Below are 15,019 nucleotides of genomic sequence, written 5' to 3'. Positions count from 1 at the left end.
TCAGTGATGTAGATACTAGCAGGTCAAAATCCTGTTTTTCCAAAAGACTTGGTACTAAATACAATGTATTTTGTAGGGAAATACAGTGTTCAGATTTATAGTAACTCTACGTAAAACTAAGCAATAAGACAAAGCAATTTCAAACTAGAAACAGACCCTGAACTTTACAAATAAAATTTCTTAGTCACTGGGAATTTGTGACTCAAAGAGTCAGGCTAAGTCCTATTGGGAATCAACTTTACCTTCTCTGCATCCTGCTCAAAGAGTCGAAGCTGAAAACACTGATCTAACTTCAGTTTTCTCATGTGCCACATCTGGTGCAAGTGCTGTCTGGTGGAATGCAGTTTGTCAAGAAGACTGGCGATCTTTGGCACAACACTCTGGAAGTCTGCACTGCCAGGGATGCAGTTTCTCCCTGAAAAGCCATCACTACAGCGAATACACTGCAGCAACCTCTGGCCTTCACGGTCTAGCTCCTCCACTGGAGCCTTAAGCACCTTCTTCTTCAGCTGAGTATGCTCATCTATCAATCTCCTGGACCCCTCCACATCCACAGGAAACTCCTTTTTGGCCAGTATCTCTTGTAGTTCTTCTAGACGGGATAACAAGTGCACAGCACTGCCAATGAACTCTTCCAAAGACACACGGAGTTCAATCCACTCATCATGGTTGTACTCCAAAGAGCCTTCAAAGTCATCAGTCAGCTGGGATGGGTCAACTAGCTTTGAAAGGCCTTCCACTGACACCATACTGGTCTGGAAAAAAATAGAGGAATCATTATATCATTTATGCATGTATTTGTACATAATGTAACTTATCAGAGAATATTAGTAAACCACAGAGAATATGCAGATTATTTTTTATTTAAGAGCACTGTGCCATAATCCCAAAAAGTGATTTAAATGCTTGTTTTGTGAAGTCAGGGCCAAGTACGTTTTCTTTTAAACCCGTAAATAAAGAGCTAATGAGCCAAAAGGTCAAATAAAGTCAAAAATCAATTCAGTAACATGTCTGGGAGAGATGGACGTGCACTGTTGATATTACTTAAGTATTAAACATGGTTTTTCAGGCAGCAAACATTAAATCCTTAACACTGCATCCCAACTTTGAAAAAACACCAAACGTACAATATGATTTTTATGATTTATATCATTTACATGTACTTCCAACAAAATTAAGCTGTGGAAAAAAAAGTATTCAAAAGAATAATTCCCATGGACTAAATATTTTGATTTTGACATTCAGATATGATTTATTCAAATGGTCATACTGTTTATTATCTTTTAAATACCATTATAAATCTCTTTACACCATGAAATGCCCCATGCATTGTCTCTGAAGCGATTATTATCTCATAACTAACTTTATAATACCTGTTCATGTAGCACAGGCACACAAACCACTGTTAATTATTTTTGAAGATAAAATGCACATGCATGGGATTCAAAAATAAGAAGTTCTTTTTTCATATGTATACCAAATCCTCACCTCGAATGTAAACTTTGAGCTGCCAAAATTAGTTTTCTGCTTCTGCCAAAAATTGTCCGGTTTGATAATAAGTGCAACACAGATCTCAGCAGGAAAAGCTTCTTGCAGGGTTTTCAGAAGAGGTTTGATCAAGTCCCACTTAGAGCCTCGCATGTCAATAATTACAGTGAAACCCCGCTTACAGACATCATCGCTGTGAAGTGGAAAAACATTGCTATTAGAGCACAGCCAACATGGCATTCTACAACATCAGTCACACACTTTAAACATGCAATTGGGTCAAAAGAGACTCTGCAGATGATCTGAAAGTGAACATCTTTCAAGTCCATTTATACTGAGTCAGGCTTTGCTTCCCAAAAGGAACCTTAAAAATATCACAAACTGTTCACTGCTCTGATTAAGTGAAATTAAGTGGATTACAATCATATACCAGTTGCATTTCTGAATGGCAAATCCAGCAAAGTTTTAATATTATGGGTCTGAAAGTCTTTTTTACCCATGCAGCAATTCTTTTCTCTACAAATGGGTAAATAAACCATATCCAATATCCAATTGTTTAGCAATGTCCTCTGAAACATTTTACAGTTTTAGTTAGGAGATTAGGTCATTTTAATTAAAACCTTTAATGAAAATGAAAATATATATTATTTTCTCATGGCTTACACTGCTATTAAAATCCTGTGCACCTTTATTTTGAAAACACATATTAATGATGATGCTTAGATAAAACAAGTAATAATTGCTCTACTCCTTTTCCTGCCCTTCTGAACCTTTTAAAACGGCTGGAATTAATGTGATACTAATCTCTTTTTTGCTTTAAGGCTACAAATCCACTGAACACAATGTTTGTTATTTCCACACAAGTGTGTAGTTATTCTAACAATAAAAGCAGCGTTATTATCCATTTAATTTCCTCTATATTCAATTATAAATGGGTCACTTGACAGCAGTAGCAAAAAGGATGCGTTTGAGCACAAAACAAATCACAGCAGTGAAAAGACAAGAAAAGAACATCTAAGATGCTCCAGGACAGAAGCTGTTTTTAAGTAATACTGGATCCACAGGGAAAATTACTCTCGCCAAGAATCAAGCCACAGTTACTATGAAACCATACCACTTACAACAATTGGCTTATTAAATGCAACAATATATTTACTCATGCATTAAATATAAAAATAGTGTACCGTTAAGTTAGGAAATACATGTTAAAAGGACAAACCTGAAAATGACTTTATGAAAGGTGAAAGTTTTAAAAAATAAGTATCCACAATTTTTACCTCTTATCTTTTGAAAATAATAAGTACAAGCAAACATAGTGAGCAGGGTAACACTAAAAACACTGAAAGAAACTGAAACTGGAAACATTCCAGACAGACATTATGTTGCAATATGTACTGTCCTAATGGCAGTCTTCTTTAAAAAAAAATTAAGAAAATATTACAGGAGCTGGAAATTAAAAATGCCTTGTAGTGTTGTACTATCTTAGTTAAAAACAAACTCATGGAAAACAGTACAATATTACAGTGCATTTGATTCCCTCTTGTTAGATTAAGAAAAGAAAACTACTGATGAAGTAAAACTGAAGTAAAACTGTTACCTCTATTTTCATATATTTCAATGTCTGTATACACCTTTAAAATGTGCAGCCCGAATGTATACATTATCTATAAAACAAGTAGTAGTTTGAAAAAAAGTAGATCAATAATTCTATTTCCCTGTTTCCCTCTTCTTTACTTCCATCAACCATTTGATATACGGTAATAGAGCAGAGATGTGTCCTAAAACAAAAAAAGCTTTTATTTTAATGTTTATGTTAAAACACTACATTTTGGCAATTACAAAATATTGTATATTTACAATATAAAATATATTCTGACTAATTTAGAACAAATGTTAGAGATAGGAAAAACTGTCTCTTACAGTATAACCTTATTGTACAAAATTTGGATAGTAACGTGCAATACTCAGTTCTAAACCTACAGTACTTAAAGTACAGCAACTGCTCCTCGTTACATGTTGCTAAATAATTTAAATGTTTTCTTATGTTTTAAAAACAGGAGAGGAAGCCTTGAATTTAAAAATGATGCAAACACTATGGTTAAGTGAAATATAGATAAGAACAGTCAAATAACAGTTTTCATGAATACACAAGCTTTCAGTTCAAGAAGGTTACTAGAATGAAAGAGGCAAATCATCACAACATGGAAGGAGGTTTCTTATTTTCAGTGCTCAGAGTGTATTAATAAAGTAAGGTTAGGTGAAAAAAGTATCTTCTATTTATACTACTTTCCCCTAAGGTATCAGGCTGTTTAAAGTCTAATTAACAAGCCTTTGTCCTATATTACAGAGAGCTTTGAAGTTTACTTCATAGGCACTGTGCCAAGACTGATCAATGCGTGACAGAGCAGTACTGTCCTGACATTGTTCCTGAACGGATTAAGCACCAGCGTGCAGAGATTTCCTACATTTTTAAAATGCACCAGGGCTAGACTGCATATCTACTGTACTGTATATCAGTACCTCACAAAGGATTCAAAAATACCTTAGAAGGTAAACCAGTTCATTCATTTGCTAAATTCAAAATACACATGACTGTCAATTGGATTCAACATCAATCCCAACAGGTAAAACACATGATGAATAATCAATTAGCGGAAAGCAAAAGGTTAGGATACAGATTGCATGGGCAGGAAAATAATATATTGCTTCCACAAATTAAACATTAAACATAAACTCATATTTCTTCTAAGTGAAGCAACTTGAATCATCTCCTTAACAGACAGAATTTAATTTGGTGCCCTTCTGGAAAGATAAAGTTGTCATTAAAGCTACCTACAGTTCTGTATCTATAACAGACCAGAACTCCCTCTGTAGTTCTAATATAAAAATAAAACAGGCAAAGAAAACAGCTGTGGGAAGTTTCACACAATTATTAAGGAATAAAAAATATATTTGTCTAGTTTAAGCTCTTATTTAAGAATAATATTAAGTCTTTCTAGGAGGTTGACTTAGAAACAGACAGGATGCTGTGCCTAGATTTACACGATACATCAAGAAGGTGTGAAGTACATTTTAAAAAATAATTAAATTTGTTTCGTTTTAGTAAGCCAAAGGATCTTAATTTAAAAAGTTGAAATAATAAAAGCATACATTTAATTTAAAGCATTGTAACAAACATCTGTTTGAATAATAGGTTAAATACTGAATTACAGTATGTAGTAAATGTACTGTAACTATTAAACTATTACTACTGTCATGTTACCTGATATTACAGTCTGACAGAGACTGATATCTCAAAAACCAATTTATGCTTTCTTTGTTCACATAAATAAATACTGTATGTTTATACAATATTTATCTATTTAATTTAAAATAGTCAAGCTGTTGTGCTTCTTGAAAATAAGCAGCTACAGTACATATTAAACAATATTGTAAATATTACATAATTCGCAAATAAATTATAATTTCTGATTATGAATGTGACGCCTCCAAAAATGATGTTGGAAAAAGACAGCACCTGTAAAGTAACTCCAAAAAACATGACACCAGTGCTTTCACCATATTGTATATAAATATAACTACACAACCTAAGTCATTCGTCTATTACTCAACACATCTCTTTATTCCTACCTGTATGTTTTATGAGCTTCTCCTTCATGAATCACCCTGCCATCTTCTCTGCACAACTTTCTAAACTCAGAAGTACTTATTTGACAGTAATGCACCAGTGCTAAACCTATATATCACATTTTATAGATCCTGCTAGGAAGAATAGTCCCAATTACTTCACTTCTGACAGAATGATGAAGCACTTTCTAACAATGAAGAGTGAATGGACTTTGTTGTATGGACAATACATAACAATCAGGTCCCTCATGGGTTATTTATTTAACTGATACTTTACATGGTGTATTATCAAAACTGAAATTATTTATAGACAAATTCCATTTAATTTCATGTTATTACATTTTTACTTTTGTCTAAGCCAAGTTAGAGGCACCCACAGTGTGTATTATGTGCACCCAGTGTAATGTTTAAGATACAAATTACGGAGTCCCCTACAATAAAAGCCTCACATGTACTGTACATTAGATGAATAATCAGATACATAAAAGGTTAGGTGAACGTTTTTAGCTTGAGAAACTGTTTTGGGTTCTATAATGAGGTAAGATCGGTGGCATGTAGTTGACTGGTGTATCAGATTCTTCATTAGTGGAATTTTGACTTATAGAATTAAAGCTGTGACAGGAACCTTGCAAACAACTCAATACCAACACCAGGAAAAAGTGTGCTTGAAGCAGAGTAATCAAGCCACAGAAACTGCTGCCAGCAGTTACTATAGTATATGACAGAACCACGCCTTCTGGTATTCCAACAAAAATAAAAATACACTCCGGAAAAAAAGAATCCTTTCCAAAGCTGATATTTGAGAAAAAAATCCATGCCAATTTTTTTTTTTTTGTCATCAGAAATCAATGTAATACAAATAATCTAATCTCAATCTGAAGAAGGATTTTTTCATTTATTATATTTCTCTCCATCTCATCTGTATATTATATAGAATATCTCAAGAAAAAAAAAGAATACATACTGCACGGATTTATGCACATATATAAATAAATTAATAAGACCAATTTAGTAGAACCAATCAGCAATCAACAGAAGGTTGAAAGCTACCTTATTCACTGCATGGGCTAGCGTGTTTGTGTTTACCTTGGTACAGTAGACAAATATTGTACCAGTCTTCGGAGGTCTTCCTGCTTTATTCTGTCATGGTTACTTCTTGCTGGGAAGGTCAAGATTGGGCCACCTCTTTTGTCACGGCCTCCTGTAGACGATACACTGCACTGTGAAAGTCTGTGGTGGCCAACATTCAATTATACCATACCTGCCAGGTGTTCTAGCAAAATCTCAAAATCACTCAAGGGATTGCCCTCATTAGTGTAAACCTTATAAGCATTATAAAACAATAAGACATCAGCACATTAAAATGATACAATGAGACATATTAGGCCACTGTTCACTCCAGAGAATATGGCCTTAGGATGGTAATATAAAATAGGAAAAGCTGATCTGATGGAGATAAAAATGGTGAATAGGCTGTTTTTTGTATTCAAGAAACATAGAAATGTTACCACTTTTTGACCTGCGGTATTTGACCGCGAGAAGCACGAGAGTTATGCAGCTCTCAAAGTTCATTTAAAACAGAGGCTTTTCACCATTATTCACATGTGAAGAGGGAAAGCTCATCTGATTGTGGAGGAAGTGCAGTACATATTTGTCCGTTCTGATACTTAGAAGTCCCTCAGCGCACACACCAGAAGTCATGAGACAAGGAAGGAAAGAATTAAAATAATCTCTGTATGATCACAGTGACAGATTCATGCTGACACTTTTTGGGAACACTTTATCTTTAGAATAGGTCCATATTCTACTTAAATGAACTCGGCAGCTCTTTTCTGCTATCCAACATTAATCAACATCTACAGGTTGTGTTTTTTTTATTTATACAATTGCCAAACCAGTGCTACACATTGCCCAGTATCAAAAGATAAAGAAAAAATGGATGAAAAAGCATGAGATTCTATTTGGGCTAACTCTTCATTAAATCCAAGCCAATTCTGTTCCTTCACTAAGGGGTATAGTTTGCCATTGATGACACACAGTAAAAGTCTTAATATACTGAGAGGCATTAAAATGCAACAAATGAGCATTAGAACCAGTAACACTTGTGGCTTTTAAAAATTTATCTCAGTATATTTTTATATAAAGAAAAAAAATGCAATTATTTTTTTTTCTAGTTTATCTGCCTTCCATTATACAAAAGTAGTTCAAAGCAGGCTGGTTTCCCAGAATTCAGGGATTTCCAGGGGCTTTCGGTGGCTTTTATCATAGCGACTTCCACCTTCCTTTGATACAGGGAAGATATGTTTTTTTTTCCTTCAATGACCAAGGCCTTATACTGTGTCTCACATGTGGAAATTGCTGTGTGCAAATACCCGGGAAGAGTTCCCTAATAACTAAATTACTCAAATGAAAGGAAAGTGTTTTTCCCCAGATCACTGACTTTTTGAATTATTCAGCTAATCAGCATCAAAACTAGAAACTGGACTGAATCAAAACGTCAAGTTCAAGTCCAAACGTAAACCTGTATGGTGGGTTTCTACAGGGTAAAAGAAACAAGACTCTGTGAAAACAACAAGCAAATCCGGGAAAAACAAAGGGCCAGTTCTAAGTGGAGGAGTTATAAAGAGCATTTGGAGGATGGGCTCTGATTTAAACCCAGCCTTAGACTTGAGTATCTGGATCTGTAGTTCACCTCAGTCCCATTCCCATTTGGGAGGTGGAGGTAATGATTACCAGACACAGAGAACAGGAAAAATAAAACAAAGAACAGGCCTCTGTGGTGGGGATGGAGTGAGAATAAAAACATCCAAAAAAAGTATTCACATCTACAGTAGGTTTCTGATTGTCCTCCTACATTTAAGCTACAAAAAGACGTCCATCCCCTATTGGCTAAACAATACCAAGGCATCATTTTAATTAAGAACACATGCGGTCTTTTACCTTCTCAGGACAAAAAAGTTCTCTCTTTTTAAGTTTTTTTAGGGTAATCTTGCCCTAGTGTGGATCAACAATTGTTTACACAGAAGTTATGTTTTATCTGCAGTAAAGTTAATCCCTCTGTTTTAAGTACACATTAACGAGCAAAACATAAACACCCCATGAGAATCAGACAATGAGTATTTTACATCTAAACTCACATATCAGTGTCCCTTATTTACAAAAAGAATGCAAAGAGAACTTCAAGCAAAAAGAAGCATGCAGCTAAGTAAGATATTCATTTTAAATTCAGTAGCTTTGGACCGGCATTGAGCAGTTCAGTACAGGGGCAATCTGAAATGTAGATTTGTCTGTAACTGTCTTGAGTGAAAGAATTACAGAGGAGCTGTAAGGATAAGGCAATTGGAACCTCACCTCCATCCCAGATCACTTGAGGTGGAAGAATGGAAGCCAGGAACCCATATACTGTATATACTGTATATACATTACATTGTATCTGGTGTGGAACAGGGCTAGTCCTTTGCTCTTAAACTTCAGATCGATCACCATTTCATTTGACAGTTGCACGTCCCTTATAAATAAGTTTTCACCAATATAGAAAGACATGGCATTCAAAGCAAAAACAAAAAATAAATCTGTTGTATGTACAGTATCTGTTACTTTCTTTCAAATGTGTAGAAATCTGCAGCTGATGATTCTCACAACAATCCTGCTCAACTCATCCTGTACTGTGCTGTCAGATGCCTCCACCCTTCAACAGCCCTTGTAACCCATTTGTTTAGTATGTTGCCACTTTTTGTCTTTCTAAAAAAAAAATCTATGGTTTGAATGTTCCGAGCACAAAGCATTCAGTAACACTATTACCATTTATCATATTTAAATTTAAGTTGAGTTTGCACAATTAACTCACCTGATACAAAGGCCACTTTTTCTTTTAGTACAGGCAAGACATCAGATGCTTTAATTCCATCATTTCTGAAAGACCCTGAAAAAAAATACAGAAAGTATTTAATAATCTGATTTAACATTTAATCTCATAACAAGATTAAAATTCCTGGACACACACGCAAATTTCAATGGAAAAAAAACAGAAATAAATAACTGCACTCAGTAAACTCATTTTTACATTTGTAATTGTATTTATAAATACACAAACCACAAGAGGTTTGCAAAATTGTTAAAATAATGCACCCTCCACCTTCACAAATTGCCTTACAATCATACCTGTCTAAAACAGACACTATGTACCACTTGCATATTAAAAATAAGTAGAATAATTAGCTTTGGAAAGCTTCTAAGAGGATTTATTTTCATGATGCAGAAGAGTAATTAAATGTTTGAAAAAAAGTAATTTTAATAATTAATTAATCAATTAAAGTAATTACCTACACATCTGAGAGTTGTTTTCAACTTCTTTCAATACTGTAAATATGTCTGCCTATTTACATAATATATACTTAAATAATCAAAAAACTTTACCTGCATGTAGTAATTGGTTTAGGTTAGATAACTGGCATTACTATAAGCAAGTCATTAAGATAAAAAATGATTACTGTACAACATTGCTCATCCAGAACAGAATAAAGGGGTCACACACCACTTAAGAAAAAAGAATATGTAATTTCTCCTTTGTAAAAGTACAAAGCACTGTAGAAAACAGTATACATGAACGGACTGAAAATTAAGTATAGTAGTTTAAACTTCATAGTTTTGTTGAAGGACAATTGTTGATTTAGCCCCATTTATTTTCCACTTTGCCCTTTCATCTCCTTTTAACACAATACTCAACAGTTGTTTTTTTAATATTGATATAGCCATTCCCCATAGACTTAAATCCAAACAATATAATTTGTGTGTTTTACAATGGGCACCTTTCAGGATTATGGTGTTCCTTTAAGAGCATGCTATGAATTATGCAATTTTTTATTAATTTTTATATGATGTGAATGAATAGGTCAAGCTCTTGCTGCTTCATTCCAAAATACATGAATAGAAGAATAGAATACAATAAGCACATAATCTCTTTTAGGATACTAAACCATACTTTCACTCAGCTATAAAACTGGTCAGTGTGCATACTATGGACTTTCTGGACTCCTTAATGCATCCTTAGAATGAAACATCTGTTAATTGATTTCTGCAAAAAAATAGATATTCATGAAATATAGAATAACTATATAATTTCAGATGTATAAACATGCATTAACAGACTTCTAGATCATAAGTGTAGATATCAATATGGCATGTGTACAGTACAAGGATTGTTAACCATTCTATAGGCTTTAAATTATACTTTCATTATCTGCCTCCAAAGACAACAAAAAAGCTCCTTTATACTGTACTTCACTGTTTTGCATGGAACGCAAAAGCAAAATTGTGCTGCTCTTTTACATTTCATCTTCATTTCACACAGAATCATAAATGGTATTTGTTTTCATTCCACATTAATCCACGAACGATGAAATCCATAATTTCTCCACTATTCCTGGAAAGAAGAGAATGTGGGCGCCCAACGTAATGGAGTATTTGACTCTTCAGAACATGTAATCAGCTTGTATCTGGACATCAAACATCTAGGCAGGGTAAAAGCTCTTCCTCTGAGCAGTCTGCTTTGGCAATCTCAACTGCAGCTGCACTGCCTAACAATTGGCTTGTTTAAACATATCGAATGAACTGAAACTGCAGTATCCGTTTTGGCAGGTCTAGCTAAACCACTTTATGTTTTAAAATGAAGAAGCATTCAGTGTTTTTTTTTTTCCGAACAAAGTATGCATTTCAAGCATTTCAATACCATAGACGAAACTGCAAAGGACACAAACCACTGTTACTATTAATATCAAGCAGGACAGAATTCTTTCAAGACATTTTCTTGCACAGAGAAAATGTGTAAATCTCCACATACTGTAACTAAAGAAGTGTTGTTTCCAGAAGATGTTGTAAATAATAGCACACAATGGTACATCAACACAGCAGGTACACAGCAACATCTCTGGATAATATCTTAAATGATACTACATATAAAGATCAACAAAAAAAGAGAACATTGTTATGTTGTGGAAGTTTGTGTGTTTTCTTTTATTTGTATGAGAGAGAGGTTAAAGAGTTTTGGTTTACTGCCTCAAGTTAAATAATGAAATCAGAGTATGTGTGTTTTGGGATTCCCAGTGTCAACCCAATAATTACATTATACTTGATGTTCTGCAGTCTCATGTCACTATTTTATTCTTTATTTTAGAAATGAATGGCCTACTGTGCATGGAACAAAAGATCAACTTTGATGAGTACATTCATTCTGTTACTTAAAACACAATAATTTTTATTACATGCACACACCTATCTGTAAGTCAACAATGTATTTACATTACTACAACTACTGTTTAAGTGACAACAAAACTGTCAGTGCAGTAGATAGATAACCCAGTACACGTGTTTTTCTGTCCAAGTGTATTTCTTGCATAAGCAACTGCATAGGCCTGTGCTTTTCCGTACCAAGATGTCTGGCATCAAGAATGCTTTACATTGCATCCAGAATACCTCATATTACTTCTAATGGATATTACAAGTGAAGATACTTACTGTAACTGTTTCCATTTTTTTAACCTGACAAAGAGGTTTCCACGTCATTTGCTGTCAAACTGTATGGAGTACACAGAACATGAGTCTGTAGTTTGCTGTCTAGCCACAAATTATAAAACCTGTAGGCCCAAATATCACACAGAGCTGTATAAATATTTGTTTCATGAAATCCACACATAAAACAAATTCTCAAGCTCTTGATGTCATATCAGTTTTTTTTCTTTCCCCTGAGATCTAAATGTATAATGCTAAAGAAAACACGTATTTTTTTATTCATGCCCAGAAACTCTTTGAAGTCAATGAAAGCATTTCTAAAGATATTATATATTATATGTATCTACAGTGTAACAACTAATGAAAGCATCAGGATATATTTTTAAAGACACCCTTTCACATCACTGTCAAACTCCATTTAGATGGCAGACAGGAATTTGCTGGGACATTTACAGCCACTATGACTGAATGTACCAAATACAGATGTTCTGGATTGTCAAATTTGATTTTCTGAATTGTGAAATGTATATACCGTATTAAACAGCCAAGAATTATGCTGCTTGTTGTTTATCGAAGAAATACTGTATGTTCCTCAAAGTATTAAAATGTCTTATTTTCGTGACTAACAGATACAAGCAAACTGCATATACACATGCTATGTGGCTGTTTTAACATTTTGCAAGACACTGCACAGTCTGCTTTGACAGAATTGCAATTATGTCTCCAGTACAAAACAAACTCACAAGCTTTGTGTTTCAGCTTCTGGGAAAATGGAATATGAATGCACAGGGGATAGCTCAGATTTCCATATTTAAAAACTCTGATGCCCTATTATGCCATCACATATTGTTCAGAAATGAAATCTGAAGGAGGAAATTAAGAAACAAATGTTGAGTTTGGTGAAAAATGTCAGCAGTAAAGTGCAGAATACTGTCAAAGGTAGAAATGTGTCCACTGTGTAAACCCCTGAAAGGAATCATCCAAACAAATAATGTAGATTACACTCTTCCAAAGATCAAAACTTTTGCCATTTGGCCCAATTATGATGGCAGTTATTCATTAGTGGCACAATCTGTTACTTTTACAATCCCTCGTTTAACAGCTGGGATGTAAAGACTGAAAGACTAGCATGCTCATCAGCTGATGGTATTAAAAAGTGAGAGTTTACTCCTACATCATATGAGCCCTGTTAATATGTCTGTAATGAGCTGTACTGTATCTCAGCAAGTGAGTCACAGAATCCGAAAGCTCAGTTCAAAAGGAAACCTTAATTCTCTAAATATGCTTTTAATACATTTTAAAAGCATTCAATATCATTTTGGCCCTAATGCAGACAGACTGAAGTATTTACTGTTCCTCAATATTTTAACCAAATTCTTTGAATTTAATTTCTGGAGAAATGCCTTTACATGTACCTGAAAGAAAATGGTGGCTCAATCAGTAAAAAAAGGCTGTTTTTTATTTGTGTTTCTTTATCTAAGTAAATGCCATTGCACATTATTATGTTTCCTTTTATAGTTCTCCTCTCTGAAAAGTACATAATCAAATTGGCTTTTCCATTATGAGCCTAAATCATGCACTGAAGGTACAGTACAGTGCTTATAGTGACAGAGCCTTCCAAAGGGCCCAGAGCAGAGGTAGAATTGACTGGAGAAGTGCTGCAGCTCAAACAGCAATGCAAGTACCGGAGCCTGGTACTGTACAGTATGTCATAGGGGTCACTGCTGCATGGCAACCCAAGGTTACCATGGCCATTTCAGGCCTACCTGAGCTCAGTGGTGATTGCTAGACTGTGTACCACCATGTAGGAAAGGCATCCAAGCCACAGTGTCTGATGACAGACCAGCAAAGACTGGCTTAGGGAGTTGAACCTGTGCCGCTTTGTTGGTTGAACATCTCAGAAGATCTCAAAACATCTCAGAAGCCCCTCAGCTTTATTTTAAGGAGCTATAAGGATACATACTGTACATACTTTATACTTTATTAATACATACTTTACATAAATACATTAGATTATATATACAGTACATAGGTTGAACAAAAACTGTATTACAGTACTGTAGTACTATATTATAAAAATGTTTCAGCTGCATTTAGGCTGTGTTTTTCATTCCTAAAACATACTAGACTAGACAGGCTCTTCTAAGATACTTTCTGTGTACCATTCATATTCAACATTTAAAGAAAGTTTATTAATTTTACAAATTCACAAATAGTGTTTTACATATTAGAAAATAATCAGATTTTTACATTTTGATGACATTTTAGATTTCTCAATAATATTTTGTTTTTTACATACAGTATAATCTATTCCATCTCTGAAAAGAACAGCTGAAACCACGTTTTCTGGAGGACTAAGAAATGCTGCCCAAAAGTTAGATTTCAGCCAGGCGCTGTTTTTGATACCACCAGGCATAAAAAAATAATAACATTCTCCATTCCAGGAAAGCAATCAAAGCTGAGGTGGTGCTGTTGACATGTGTAAGTATATTTACTCCGTATGCTACAAAGCCAACTCAGACTACAGATGGGTATTAGTTTCTATTTATTTGGAAAGTGAAAATGTACCCAGGCGAAAGCACTCCAGCTCGGTTACACTGAAAACACTGATGGCACCTCTGAAATCAAATGTGAATCATATATCCACAAACCCAAAGAAACATACAACAGCTTTTGTTCATTTTAGTAAACTTAAAGGTACGCTATAAAGTATAAAAAATACTTTTTGCAAACCATTTTTTGATATTCACATCAGCTTTTCTTTTCTTTGTCACGTGAAAGGCCTACTTTTTCTTTGTAAAATATCATTGTCCATTTATACTACTCATTAACATTCACAAGTATTGCCAGTCGTTTCTTTTCTGTCACTTGTTACCTTTCTTTTAAAACAGATGAAAGAAATTCTACATTCGCCAGTCAAAAACAAAACGGGTCCCCAGAAAACTATACTTCGCATCAGCGAAGGAAGTTAAAAAAAAGCACAAAAAAGCAAACCTCTACTAGAAAACCAAATGAAAAAGATTAGCAAAATCAAAGGCTGTGGTACTGTATACATGTTTTTGTATATATACAGTTTGTACTATACAGTACTGTATGGAACAAATTGAGCCTTCTCAAACATAACAGTTGAAATGCTATGTTTTTCCTTCCTTTCTAATTGTCAGCATGGAATTTAACTCTACTTGTTCCCTTGCAGCTCACACACTGATGGCACTGATCACTTGAACCTCTACATGATGAGGTAAAGTGTTGGTTAGTCAGCATCCTCTGAGTTTCCAGTGAAATAGTGACGCCTCCAAATTTACTGGCAGCCTGTGAGCTTGCAGTGACTTCAGTAAGATATTGTGGCACTCTTCCAATTTGTGCCAATGTTCCCATAAGACACTGCTGAGCTTGC

At 34.5% G+C, this 15,019-nt stretch overlaps 1 protein-coding gene across 3 annotated transcripts in view; it reads right to left on the bottom strand.

The window, feature by feature from the left end:
- The window catches only part of kalrna (kalirin RhoGEF kinase a), a 215,467-nt gene that overhangs the window by 135,987 nt on the left and 64,461 nt on the right, over positions 1-15,019 (bottom strand). For all 3 annotated transcript variants that reach the window (XM_088605585.1, XM_088605583.1, XM_088605584.1), the window contains exons 2-5: positions 8,963-9,037; positions 6,202-6,316; positions 1,489-1,681; positions 243-755 (exon numbers count right to left, since the gene is read on the bottom strand). In XM_088605585.1, coding sequence (XP_088461711.1) covers positions 243-755; positions 1,489-1,681; positions 6,202-6,316; positions 8,963-9,037 — 896 coding nt within the window. The remainder of the gene's footprint in view (positions 1-242; positions 756-1,488; positions 1,682-6,201; positions 6,317-8,962; positions 9,038-15,019) is intronic.

Source organism: Lepisosteus platostomus, chromosome 14 (assembly GCF_059453375.1).
Source record: "Lepisosteus platostomus isolate fLepPlt1 chromosome 14, fLepPlt1.hap1, whole genome shotgun sequence".
Lineage (NCBI taxonomy): Eukaryota > Metazoa > Chordata > Actinopteri > Semionotiformes > Lepisosteidae > Lepisosteus > Lepisosteus platostomus.
This window is presented reverse-complemented; position numbering and strand designations above follow the sequence as displayed.